Source organism: Galendromus occidentalis, unplaced genomic scaffold, assembly GCF_000255335.2.
Source record: "Galendromus occidentalis unplaced genomic scaffold, Mocc_1.1 scf7180000077437, whole genome shotgun sequence".
In the NCBI taxonomy this organism is placed as follows: domain Eukaryota; kingdom Metazoa; phylum Arthropoda; class Arachnida; order Mesostigmata; family Phytoseiidae; genus Galendromus; species Galendromus occidentalis.
This window is the reverse complement of record NW_003805425.1, coordinates 261,662-275,764: the sequence shown is the minus strand read 5'-3', so window position 1 is coordinate 275,764 and position 14,103 is coordinate 261,662. Positions and strand designations below refer to the sequence as shown.

Sequence of the window (14,103 nt, the reverse complement as noted above, 5' to 3'; positions counted from 1 at the left end):
GGAGTTCGGTTGAGTGCGCCATTGAATGCGATCTGAGCGTGAGACTTGCGTTGAGCACCCGACGGAGGTATGAGCATTCGGTGAGTGTTTCGAGGACGTCCATGAAGTACGAAGGGACAAGTCCTTGGAGGGGCCAGTTTGAGGCGCTTACGGGCCCTTTTGAAACTTCCTGACATTTTTCATCCTGATTCGACTTCTTTAGCTGCTCTTCTCGCCGTACCAGCCGCAACAAAACGTTTCCTCAAACGAGATCTGTGGAGAGGAAAGTTTCGAGCGAAAGCTCAGTGTGGTACATTTGTCGGCGATGCAAAGTGCTCCCCCGAGGAGCTAAAAGGTGAAATGTAAGCAACAATGACACCTAGCCCCTGAAGACTTGAAATCTTTTTCTTCGCGTTTCTGCCATCGCACGTCGCTGCAGATGACGTGTGAGCCTGTCTACCTATCTGCGTACTGAGTAGACAGTCTGCCTCCTATTCGCAACGTGGTCCTATTCAACGCGGTATCGCGGCCGATATTCCGCCGCAGAGGTGGACTCAATTGCATCAGCTCGTAGTCTGAGAATCCGCTTCCGCTTTTCGGCATTGAGTTGCTTGTGTGGATTGAAATGAGCTCTGAAAGACCGACCTATCCGGCGAGATGTAAGTTGGTGAGAGACGATCAAGGCCATCGGCTCCACCCTTAATCGCTTGAGTTCAAGCGAGAAGTGCCACCGTGAGAGCGTGATCTAAGCTACTACAGACGAAATGAGCGGTTTGCAATAAAGGATAGTCGGGAAGCCCAAAGCTCGCTCCTGTCTCGAATCGGGAAATGTATCTGGACCACATCTCCTAATCCTCAGCCGATCGTCTGCTAAGCGCCCGTAGAGCGTTCTCTCCGTCTACCCCAGGGGTACCCCGACAATGCTTGTGAACCCACTCCAGTAAATTGCTTCGCATTAGCCCCGGCCGACGTCCCGACGAAAGTCGAAGTGAGTCCGAATAAGGAAGTGAGCCACTGGCTCCGCAATAGGAGATGGTAGGCCAGTTCGATTCCTCGGTTGCTCTATTCGGGAGCTAGCGTCCCGGAGCATTCCGCTTAAGTTGACGCAGCGTCCGGTAATTGCTTTGATGAATTCCCGTATCCTCGAATGCGGAGATCTCTTAATTACCGAAGTCATTGAGTCTAACTCGAACATGTTTGAGCATCCTGTTGCTAGAGATCAACAAGGGGTCAAGCAACACTCCTTTTACGCTGAATTGCTCCTTCGCTAGTCAAGATTCGTCAGGATCTCGAGAGCCGGCGTAGTGAGCCGAGCCGTGGATCCGAGGCCGTGTTTGTTCACTGAACGCTCGCCCGAGAGCGGGCTGAGGCCGCCGGCCGGTCAAGGAATAAAACGGCGCGTCGTCAACTGGTGGGAGCGTATCGCGGAGCCGCGTTGATCCCGCCGAAGATCTCTGGCTCTGATGTAGCAACCGGAGCGAATTTCCGATTTCCACGGACGAAATCATTACTAACAGGAATAATTCCTCGGGCCGAATAAGCTTCGGTGTCCAAGTGACCAGCGGAGACTCTTGCCGGGGGAAACAGAGGCAGGAGCGGGCGCGTTTCGGAGGCGCGTTCGTCTCGACTAATGTATCAGCTGCAGAGCTTTGTTTGTGCGCGATCATCTGCATCAATTAGAAATACTCTGCTTTAATGTAACCGCAGCTCTCGTATGAATTATAGGTGACTTACTTAGTTCCGCAAATGACTCCCCTGCGGCCGAATCGCTGGAAATCGCCGAGAGATGCTCGACTCCGATGCAGAGCTCGGAGGCGAAGGGCGTTTGCGAGGCTCGTTAGGGAGATGTTGCTGAGCGGACGTAACGACCAGGGCAGTGCTTACTAATTCTCGGTGTATTACTAAGCGATCGGTTACAGCCGGCGACAAATATTGATGACGGGCAAACGTCGCTGCGAAGTATCCGGGGACGAATCGGGAAGATCCGCCAAGGCGCTTTGAGAACCTGCATGCCCAATCATCGTAGAAGAAAAAAACATTATCCGCGTCCGCGCAAGCGGAAAAGCCAGGTCAGGAGCATCGAAGACAACGGGATGCGTCCCGCCTCGGTGAAGATTCGTAGCGAACGTAATGCTGTCTGAGGAAATGAATGCCTTCTCCGATTCCGTTCCCGTGCCCCAGTCGCTGGAACTCTTTCTCACGGTTCCGGCTCGATCATTTTCTCGGCGGACTGGAAGTCTCAATCTTGCTGCACCCACGTTAGCTGTTCGCGGAATGGAAGAACTTCCCATTTTCCTCGCAGGGAGCCGCTGGACCTGCCTCGACCGTCGGAGCCTGGAGAAGCTGATCAATAATCGATGAGCAGAATGATATCAATCTGCAAGCTTGCGATCGCTCTCCCGTACTCGAGAACTGACGACGAGATTTTCGAAAATTTTAGGCAACGAAAATATCAACAGCTTTGGAGGCGAGCATCCAGGAGAATTCCCGGGGGGAGCGACGGAAACGGTGTGCGACTCGAATAGTCGAATGATGACGTCGGCAAGTGATTTCAGAGGCGAAATAATCCGTCGCGCCCGGGAAACCTCATGAACGGTCGATAGGAGCAAATCTAAGTCCCGCAGAAGCTTCATCACCAACGCGTTACTAGGATCTCCTCGTCGCTCAGCCTCTCGTATCTGCGATTTAGCAAAGACCGCTCAGGGTAGCGTTCCGTCTGAGAACACTCAATAGAATGGCCAACAGGATCAATGGGAGAGCTTCCTCCAGACGTTCTTTCCGCCAATGAATGGCGGGCTGTGTTTCCGATGAGAAACTCTATCGCTCAATGGAGCTCCGCGGTGTCGCATCCAACGTCGGTTTCTCACGACCACCCCCCCCCCCCGCCCCTGCACACGCATCATAGCAGTAAGGAGGATTCGTCCATGGAACGTAAAGGAGGGAAAGGGGAGAAGAGCCACGGATTCGTGGACGTTCGAAGTGGGGAACAGTCTGCGGAAATAAAACCGGTTCACAGCTGCGGGTCGCCGGTGCACTCGACTACGAAATTGGATCGGTAACATGTCCTCTCCCTGTCCTGCTCCTCCTCGCTACTCGCTATCAGTCCCCCGCTTGATTCCTCAGTCTCACTGTACATATTCCATTTCAGAGGAGCCGACGATCGCGGATCCTCCTCCGTCAGAACATACATAGAGCTATCCGATGAATGAGCGCCAGCAGAGCCGCAAAAATGAAACAGATTCAAGTGGGTGTTCTTTTCAAGGCACAACAGTGAGCGGTGTGTTCGATGAGGTGATAGTGAATTAGGAAGGACGAGAGCTTCATAATTCTGAATTTTTGGATGCGGGCTCCTCTAACATCCCCCCTCGCTTCCTTCTCCTTCCCTTCGGTGGGGTTTTCGTTCACTCTCGGCCCGCTGCTAGAAAAAAAAGGACAGCGGAGGAGCCTGCTTGAACACAACCGCTGTTACCATTGTTCTCCAGAAACTTTCACTGTGGACGCTTCTCCTCGTTCATCTCGCCCATAGCTCCCACCAGCCGCTCTATTCACTCTGGAGTGAAGACCTGGAGGCGAGGCGAAGGAACTCGATGTAGGAACCAGGCACACGCAGAGTCGCGAGGAGGGAGGGCTGGCGGGATGGGGCGATGTTGGAAAGACACATAAAAAATATTCAGAGGAATGTTCGTCCGCCGACGTAAACGCTGTCTACTGCTCCACTCCGCTTGACGTCTGAACGAATGTTGATATTGCATTTCTTATGCGGTGCGTACATGTTCCCCCGATGCCCTCTGGCTCCGGAGCTGTCTGGCTGGGAATCTCTCTCGACTGATAGACGAAGGATTCCAGACCTCTGTGAAGTCGGTCCCTCGACTCCAGGCAGAATCCAGAGTCCTCTGGGAACTGGAAGTCAACTCGACGCCGCCGATTTGTACTTGGCGTCGCAAGTTCCTCTGGAATTCCAACTATACTAGCTCTGGCAACACCACGCTCTGAATTCGCAAGCCGCTTGCCGTCGGATCGAGGGAGTAGAATTTCCTCGATGGTAAGGAAGTCCTCCGAGAGAAAACCCTGATACAGGGGCGCGAGCGAATCCGCAGACGACATCATTATCCCTCTACGGAGCTCCTCCATTTTCCATAATCACGGAGTCGTTCCTCAGCGGTGCTTCAGGAATATCACGCGCCGCGAGAAAAAGTGTCGCGGACAATATAATAGAATTCATTAATGTCTTCCAGCCCCTTTTCCCGGTCGCTCTTGCGGCGGCCGTCTCCCTGAGCTCACCCTGATTTCGTCTGACGGGATTGCTTCCCCCTTCTCTCGTTATTCAGATGTTAATCAGAGTGATTGATGATATCCTTTGATTGAAAGTCAGGAGGGGGAAAAGTCCTGAGACTCCTCGAGAAAAGGATTCCAACAACACAGAGCAGGAAAAAGTGGAAAATATGTAATCAGAGAGGTCATACATCCCCTCCAAGCCATTCAAGGACCCACCACTGAATTTCTGTCCCACAGCTCGAATCCTATCAAAGCAGTCCGGGCATGCAAGCTTTGGGACCGAGCGAATCTATTGAACGTCATTGCGGTAGGCCGGGACACTTCAGCACTAAGCCGGAACGATATCCGAGATATCGATGATAAGTTTTGGAATTCAACTCTCCGTATCGGAGCCAACGCGCCTCCTTTCGCTTGCCGAGCGTATCTCTGGCGAGGGAGTCGGTTGCAAAATATTCAATCAAGCTTGCTATGTGCAGCGTCATGATTGTATCCGGAGGCGGTGAGAGACACGTAGATTCCGGAGATCGAATCGCGTGTCCTCCATCCACCCGCTCACTCGTTCACATCTCCCCCTTCCCCCCACGATTCCCTCGAACACTTCACTGATGCTCCGGAGTTCCTAGGCGGCATTTTGATTGTTCGATGATTTCGTCTGCAGTCGATAGCTCAATGTGAATCAAACAGTTCAAAGGGCTCTATTCTCCGAAGAGGGCAGGACGTAAGCTCTCTCCACTGGACCGTTCCCTGGAGCAATCGCTGTGGCTAATTGTGTTCAGTCACTGGCACACAAACCTGACCGGACTGCTCCGGCTATTAACGGCAGCCATACATGCGTGCCCCACGGAATCGATACAAGCCAGTACGCCGTGAGAACGGAATGGGAATCTACGGAAATTTCGAGATTCATCCGTGTGCGTGTGATTCTACTTGCTTCTGCTCGAGCGCTTCACCCGTGAAATGCGGAGAATGTTCCGACAGAGATAAAAGTTTTAACGTCCGAAAACGCACCCGGCGACCTCTCGGGGATCCCTGACGATTATTATCGGTCGGCAATCAGAGCTCGGCACTCGAGTCTGCCATGTAGCCGTGTTTGCAGCGTGGTCAGCTGAGTCAATCGATGTACATATTATATGGTTCCAATATGTCTACCCGGATTGCATCTTACTCCTACGCAGTTCGCCGGGAAGGACACGTATCCCCACAATGCAGAGGACGTCCCCTGTCAAAGCGGAGGTCACAGCTATCGGACGAGGGAACAGCCTGTCGACAATTCGAGCCAACGCGATCGGAGTACCCTTCCATGTGTGGATCGCTAGAGAAAAACCATCGAACCACCAAAGAACGCTCGTCGAAGACGATACCTCCACGTCGAGATGGTCCCACATGGCAATGCGGAGGGAATATACCGGGTCTGGGATTTCGGAGCTAAGTGTGATTCCACTGAGAATCGACCCCCGCCGAGCCCACCACAGACTGACGTCCTCAGAACCGATTCTGGAGAATCGCCTGGCGTTCGGGGCGCCCCGGCGTTGGCGGGTAGCCGGTAACAAATATCTACGTGCAAGTCGAGATAGATCGTCCCGAAATTCGAGACCGTAATGTATGTATGTATATCGTTTCGCTGAATCGTATCGATGGCATTGGCCCCGAAAGAGTAGTCACCGGGCGGACATGGAGACAAGTCGCCGCAAATTGGAAAGCGTTTCCTTTATCAAGCAAGTATTGTGTTCCCTCTCCGACGGGACCGAATCCGGCAAACATTAGGAGATTGTCTCGCACACTCCTAATGAAACACAATGGGAGATGTAGAAACGAATCGGATGATCGAGCACGTAATTTACTTGAAGCGATCCCTGATCCACTACCAGGTAGCCGTTGATTGACGAAGCGGATAGCTCGCTATAGCATGTTGGACTCGGTGTTTCGACCATCCGGGAATGCTCTCTACATTCAGTCCGGGATATCAAAACTCAGCCGAAAAGAGGACCAAGATACGCCGTTCCGACACGCAAAGAGAGGCTCCAGCCCGCGCTTCGGAGATTAATATCGAATGCGCCGTGAAGAAATAGCGATCCGCTCAGGCTCTGAAAACGTTAAATAACAGTCCCCAGGGCAGGGACCAATCAGGCTCTGTTTACTTTTCACCACTACATCCTCTGCCGGAGTACGCGTTCCGACGTGATGGCCTCAGCCGCACAGAGGATTCCATCCACAACTGGCGCGAAAAAAACGAAGTTCGCGAGCAGGGTCAGCTCCTCGTCAAAGCTATCGTCTCCGACTGCGGTCGGGGTCGTGCGGTGTTCATTCTCTCAAGCGTAGAATTAGCTCATGAGGTGACGAGCGATCGACCCATAAACGTTGTTGGACGGATGAAAACACCGAAACACGGTTGTAGCTATAAATCTCGATGCGAGCCGGATAATGAAATCAACCGATCCCACAGATCCTCCTCCATGGCCATCCTTCCTTCTGTCAAGATTCTTCAAGACCGTGAGCGTGGGATCCGCAACGAGCAAGAATTCGTTCCTGTCTTTTCTCTGGGAGTCGAGTTCGCCATCGCTCCAGAGTCCACACCGAGATATAATCCTTACAGAGAAGCCCCTCGCCATCGGGTGGAAGTTGTTTCAGCCAACTAGGCAGCGTAGGTAATTCAGGTCTCTGATTGACCAGTCGACGCGGTCTGTGCTTCCCAACAAATAAAACTCCGGAGGGAGGGAAGTCGTTTCGAGCACAAGTTCTCGTTTTACTCGTTTGGTCTCTTCTCTCCCTCTTTTTACGCTCGGTTCCTGTCGGCCAGAATGCCGGACCGGCTGCTGTTTGGCAAGAGCAGGAGCAGTGAATGCTTTTTCCGAGGTTGGATCGGGAAGAGGCGTCGCGAGCACGCTACCAGCGGCCGGAAAAAAGGACCTAAATTGAATTTCTCGTTTGGAAAAGTAGTCATTTTTCACGGAACATGGCTCGCCACTGCCACCTCTGTAGTTTGGCCGTAGATAAAGAACGACCGAAAGAATCGGGAAGACTCGGTGTATGGGATTTCTGCCTGCGTCGGGAGTTTCTTTGAAAAACATCATTGCGCTTCTACTCCTCCTTGTCGACAACGTTACGGAGCTCTGGCTTCTCCGACCTCAGGAGGCTGCCCCCGCCTGACAGCATCAATGCCGCTACCGCGTCCTATCTTCTCCAATCCCTGAGTCCGGTGGGACGTGATTGAAGATTTGCCACGCAATCCGTCCTGCCAAGGTCACGCGGAGGGGAGCCGAACTCGATGATTTGCAGGAAACGAATGAAACATTTGGACATTCGGGTTTCCTGATCGAAGGGCCGTCTCGCAGCGGACCGCTCGTACAAATGGCCCTTATCTCTGTGCTCTTCCGATCCCAGTGCCGAGCACTTGACGTTGGTGAAGCCAGAGCTCGTCGCGATTTTCCACGATTGAATAAAGTCTACTCCTCCGATTTTTCCTCGCTGCGCTATGTGGCATGGATCCTCTCCCCCCAATCGGCTTTGGTACAAAAGATTAATTCTGTACCCTATAATTCTCTTTTTATGATTTCGTTGCCCCTCGTTCCCCGTCTGTGAGCGTTTCGAGTACTCGAGTCGCGATGGTAGGAGAGGCCTTCCCTCTCCTAGGCCCCCTGAGGAAAAAGCAAAGTTCGAGAGTGCAACAATTCCACTTCGCTAGGCTCAGAGCAATCAGAAAAGCTTCAATTTTTGGTCCATGCCCCGTTATTAGAAAAAACTTTTCATCGTATATCTCGACCGTCCCAGCTCTCGCGTCCGGCTCTGAGCAAAGCTTCGGGACGATTCGTTCAAAAACGCGGCGGAGAGAGATGTCATTCACCGTATTTACGTAGTGGCTATTCTACTTGAATGAGGTTCGTAGTCTCGCGAGAATTACCCGAGGGGCACAGTCGCGGCAGCGGCGCCCAGGAGGACCCTCTCAGGATTAGTGTAATAGGCGGTCGGCGAGTCTGTGGTCGAAGTCCGAGTTAGGACCCTCTGTTGAGGCACAAGGAAAGTGAAAAATCTCTCCTTTGCAACAGAACAATTTCCATCCGTCACCATGCGAATTTCTGTATAATGGGGAAATCCCCGTTGGACTCGAATCAGGATTTAGAGCGTTCCTCCTCCGCTCCCTCAATGCGATCCCTCAACAGCGTTAAATTTTCGTAATGGATGTGGGGTATACAAAAACGGAGCATGAATTGAACTGACGCTCTCTTGTCGACCCAGACGGCCATCAGTCCCGGCACGACGGGGAGACGGAACGTTAGGGCTCCATATAAAAGCTCCCTACTCCATCGTGGCGTCCACCTTCTCTGTGAGACTTGCGTGAATGGCCTGTTTGCGGTAGCCGTTACTTTCGGGGACCGAACGGAGGGACTTTTCGTAAACGTCGGCGAACATCGTCGATTACATCGATCTCATTCACCGGGTCATTTCGCTCCTCAGAGGAGTTTTCCCAGCGGAGTCGAAGACCGACCACGCCATATATGTAATTCTATCGAGATCTGAACCCGATGTGGAAACCATGCATTTGTTCACTCGTAGAGAATTCATGTGATGCGAGCCCGATTCGGTGACCCCTTCTTCAGATCGTGTTCGAAGCCGCTTCCCGAACTCGAACGGAAGCGCTGGTCCATCGCTGTCTGACTGCATCCACAGGTGGTACGTAAGCCGAGCGAGAGGAGTCGAGTCACGCCCGAGCGTGGAAAAGAATTAAATTGTTGCATTCTATTCATATGAAGTTCCGATGTTGCGAGAGTGCAAAAACTCGTCCGATGACAATAGACTCCAGTTTCCAGACCAGCACGTGGGACAGGAAAGAGCTGTGGAAAGAGTTCCGAAGCGGAGGGTACACCGACCTTGTGAAGGTCTCCCCGGGAAAGAGAACAGACTCGCTAGCTCGGCCGCAAAAACTTGAAGAACAATGCGTACTGTGGAGCCCAAGGTCATTTATTTCTCTCACATCTCGACCGATGCCGTTGAACAATTCGTGCATCCAGGCCGAGCTCTAGGCTATGGAAGAGCAAGGAGGATCATCGCATGGAAATGGCTGAAGTCTGACCTGCTCTCCTTCAGCTACCCGAAACTCATAGTCGAGGCTTGACCGGGTCGGACCGCATGTCGACGGAGAACATTCTTCGCGCAGCAAAACTAATTGATGAACTCTACGATACTGTTATTATGTCTGACCATGTAGAAAGAAAGCTTTCTAATATTCATCTTGGAGACGATGGATGGAACGTGTTCGGCTACCACTAATGTGATGGAAGATTTTATTGCGTCGGCAGCCGGAGTGCCCACCCGAGCCGTCGACCGACCGATCGCATTCATACGCGGACCTCGGTCGGATGGTCGCTCGCCCGACCGCTCGCTGGTCCGTACACAGCCGAGGAACCACGCGCTCCATCCACCACCGCGATGCATAACTCCGCCAGCACCGAATCCTTCCAAAGGGTTTTCTCGATTGAAAGTTCGCCGAAAAATCGATACTCGCTCCTATCGTCAACGCCGTCGGAAATAACAAACGGATCGCTGCTCCGTTCTGCTGCATGCTGTATTTCTCATCGTCGATTGAACAAAATCTCGGTCAGGCAGAACGCAACGTTCGCCCGAAACCTATCGGACGTTAAACGGGGATCCATCCGGGGAATTGAGCTCTAGAGCGACGCGACCGGCGAGAGTTCTCTCCAGGCAGAGACTAACTATCGACGGTCAGGAGCGGAGTAGAATCGACTTGGTAAGTGAAGCTGGATATACTCTCTCGACTGTCCCGCTCAAAGCTCATTTTCGGTTGGGGCGAAGACTCGCCTTTATGCGCCGGTGCTTTTGATGAGGCGAGTGGAGGTGCCAAAGGAGCGAAAAGCTCTGAGGATTCCCCGTAACTCTGATTACTTCATCGCCGAATCTTGTCATCACCAAATTCGTGATGCCCGGAATGCCGGAGCCGCCGTAGCGAGAAATTCAATCCAATCAGCATCTGCTGCAGGACGACACGAGTAGACGCGAGACACGAAGTGCACGATGGCAGACGGAGCTGGCATGGAGTTCCCAATTCCAAAAACCACGCTCGTTCTTTCAAATGCTCCGCTCATCCTTTCGACGTCGGCGGGCTCAACGAGTTTCTGTCGCGAATCCGAGGCCGCGTCCCGTCGCTCGTGCTCATCTCAGTCCGTTTCCACAGGAGGGGAAAAACTGATTCCGCTGTTGCATTTACCCGCGCGGATTGTGTGAGGCATCTTGTTGTTCGCTCGTTCTCTCAGCTTTTTGCGTCGGTGTCCGCCCGCCTGCTCAGACGGACTCGCCGCTAAACTCAATTATCCGTCCGGGTGAAGAAGGTTCTCGTTCGGTTCCTTCGGGAATGGAATTGTGTGTGCGGATGCGGTTCAGGAGAGGGTGCGCTTGAGCCGGATGGCCGAGCGAGGTCGCCGGGCTCGGTCAGGGCGCACCAGCTCGACCCTAACTCGCGGTTGTCAGATCCACTCCAGGAAAAATGGGTCCGAGGAATAAATGCGAGCCACGCCTGGCCAAAAGCCAAATTTCGGTGGGGTCGCAATGCGAAGGTTTGAGGAACCACTTGTTGGTTCACCGAGTGGGTGACGGAACACCCGACAGCTCCATTCAAGTGCCACTCATTCGCCATAGCAGACAATATGCCCTCCGAAAGCTTTGGGGAGCGAAAATTCTCGCATTCCGCGAGGCATTCTCGGGGACTTCTTCGGAATTAATCCTAGAGAGCGGATGAATCAAAATAATTCGCATCGATTCAGAAACATCGAGATTCTAGTCGGCTGGTTCTAGTCAGATCAGATCATTTGGATCATTTGGGATGGATGTTGCCACTCCTGCGGTCCGAAACACCCCTGAAACTCTCATCATAGAGTTCGATCGTGTCCCACTTCCGCTCGAGAGCATCGTGCGCAGCTCGTGTTGTCCGAATCATACCACAAACTCTCCAAAAGCGCGAAGTATTCGCCGTTGTTTGTTTCGCCGGCGTCGTGTCCTGCTTTCGAGGCAGACTTTCTAGTATCCTTGTTTCTGTCGCTTGTCCCATCTCGTTTATCTCTCCCTTGTGGCGACGTTCTCTTTATCATCATTCCGCTCTCGAGACCTCCGTCGCCGCCGACTCATGATGTATGGATCGATAGAGAGCCCGGAGATGCGGAAAATGCAGCGGAGATGACCATACCATTTCCCTGTGGCTTCATATCCCGAATTTGCATTAAATCCGCCTGCGCTAAATTAGGTGCTCACTTGACTGAGAAAATTATTCTTGAAACTCCTTCGGACTCCAAGGGGATCATCGTCGGATAATTTTCAAGGCACGCGCCGCTCATCCGAACAGACTCGACTTATCGGAGGAAGAGGGAAATGTCTGACAGCTTCTGGAGACAGTGAGCGACGTTCATGGACTAGGGGGAGCTCGAAAGAAACGAAAAGCCTGTCCCCGCTGTGGGATTTTTTGTTGAATACTCTCGGTCATTCAAGGGCGTGTCAAGTCTGAGAATCTCTCGGGGCGAATCGGGCGAATACCGTCCTGTTATTGGAAGCCTCCCGGAAAGATCGAGCGTCCTCGCCGTGAAGTTTTCGTTTTTTGTGCGCCAGGAAATGGCGCCAATTGACGGAGACACGGCGATTTAATTCTTCGCGAACGCGACCGTCTAGGAGATGCCGTTTATCGGAAATTCTCGTAGCAGGTCTTGAAAGCTCTGAACCGCGGAGTGACTGGGTAAGACGTCCCTGAAACCTTTGCGAAGCGCTCAGATCAGAAGATTAGCAAGAGATTCTGGTTCTCCATCAGGGGCCGGAGCGCAGGAACGAAGAATTTTGCGACACGGCGCAGGTCTCCCAACAATGGTCCCCCATGAGGCGTCATGAGGGAGCTCCTGGAGCTTAAGATTCCCGGAGTTTATGCGGCTACCGAAAGAAAAGAAAGTCTCCACTCCGCAAATACGAAGCCGGCGGCTCCGCTCACCCGCGATCCTGACTGATTCCCGCGGATGGCGGGAGCACGCAGCCGCATCCGCACGGAGGTAACAATAGACTGAAGCCGGAACGGCCTGAGGAGGTCATGGGAGCTATCACGAGGCTCGTGAGTATAACGCGACAGCCTGAAGGAAAGCAATCAAGAAACTATAAACTGGCGCAACGCGGTGATTACCGAGGCATAAGATATTTCGCTGATGGCATTAATGCCATCCGTTGTTTATAATTCACACTATGTTGTCACTTTCCATCGAAGGATCTCCCGGGTTTTTCCGTCGATGGCGTTCCCACTCCCTCTGAAGGCCGTCGGCGATCTCTCCCAGAAGCAGCTGCCACCAGCTGCTGCGAGGAACCATACGGCCATACGGGAAGCGCATAGACAGAGTATCGTCGTTTGCTTAATCCCGGGCAGCGTTAAGGGAGCACGATTCTTCTAATCGCCAAACACACTTGCGGACAATACCGCTTGCGTCCTTACCGGGGAATTCTTCCAACTATCCGCGACCATCAGTTTTCTCCGGACAGAGAGGCGAGTATCGACCAAATGGAGCGGGAACTCAGGCGACGCTGACTACTTGTACGGAAGCGGGGACGAAAAGGAGGAGGAGGAGGGACGAGTTTCCTCTCGCAGACGGAACGGTCATATATTTTGGAGAGTGCATTCAGAAGTCGAAACCCCGAGTGTTTGGAAGTTGGTGACTCTTCGAAAGCCCCCAATCTAAATCCCTGATCAAAGCTCAGTCACATTGAAGATATCTCGGAAAGAGAATCGCAGTCAGAGACGCCATTCGGAGACGAGAACGTGGCGTATATGTATGTATTCATCTCATAACATGCAAATCACATTATGAGCAGCTCCGGGGACCCTTGCGGGAGCTACAACCACAACGGCCGCGGCAACTTCACCAGAACACAGCGGACAGAGTCATCACAACCTTTCTCTTCAGAGCCGACGAGTGTCCTCCAGCAACAGTTGGCCGAGCACACAGCCGAACTTCGGGAAACTAGTTTCATTCGAGCGATGAACTCGCGTCCCGGGGCACTTTCCGTCGCTGACGATGCCGTGGAAGTTTGCACTGAACCTCGGAGAGATTACGCTGTCGAGACTGAACGACATCGTCATATTCAAGGAATTTCCGGAATTACGGGCTGGAGAATCACTGACTCGCCGAACGAAGTAGGGAGCGGCTCTAATCAAGGAGTCGCGAAATCATTCGGACAGCTCTGGATAGCGTCCGATTAGAATGGGTAGGGCTGGTTCGGGGTGGTTTGTGGAAAATTCCAATCTGAAGCAATCAAGTAGAGCTTCGACGCTTATTCATGTCATCCAATCCTGGCCACCGACGCCGCGAGATCACGTCCCCTCTGCGGTATCCGGGGCGATTCGGGAGCTTCATAAAGGAATCACAAAGAGAATGGAGTACTCACTTGATTCAGTGCGCTGTTGTCCTGGTCTGCCCCCACGCTCGACTTTAGGCGGCATCTTGAAGCGTTGGTGTTCGCGAGATGCGGCAGCTTTGGCAAGACGAGTTAAGTATGGTACGGCTCCGTCCCGTTTTTTTCTTTGCTGTTGCTGATGGTTTTTCTGTGTCTAACTCACTCTGCACCTCAACGCGCTCTCTAAGCTTAGCAATCGTCGAATTGAGCGTTCACTTCGAAGATTTGTCACACCGTCGCTCCTCCGAATCCGAGACGTGGCTCGATGCAAGCTGCGACAACAACGACGACGACTTGTTTCATTTGTTCTTAGGCTTCTTAGTCAGCTTTCGGTCGGGCGTAGGGTCCCGTCGCGTTTTTTTCGTTTCCTCTGCGCCGGTCGTCTGAACCGGCAAACTCACTGTCGAAGGCAAGAGGCGGGTG

At 52.7% G+C, this 14,103-nt stretch overlaps 1 protein-coding gene across 1 annotated transcript in view; it reads right to left on the bottom strand.

Annotated features, from left to right (window-relative positions):
- Positions 1 to 13,726, bottom strand: part of LOC100898552 (uncharacterized) — a 72,822-nt gene extending 59,096 nt beyond the window's left edge. Inside the window, exon 1 of the mRNA XM_003743021.1 lies at positions 13,672 to 13,726. Coding sequence (XP_003743069.1) covers positions 13,672 to 13,726 — 55 coding nt within the window. The remainder of the gene's footprint in view (positions 1 to 13,671) is intronic.
- Positions 13,727 to 14,103: the final 377 nt, after the last annotated feature.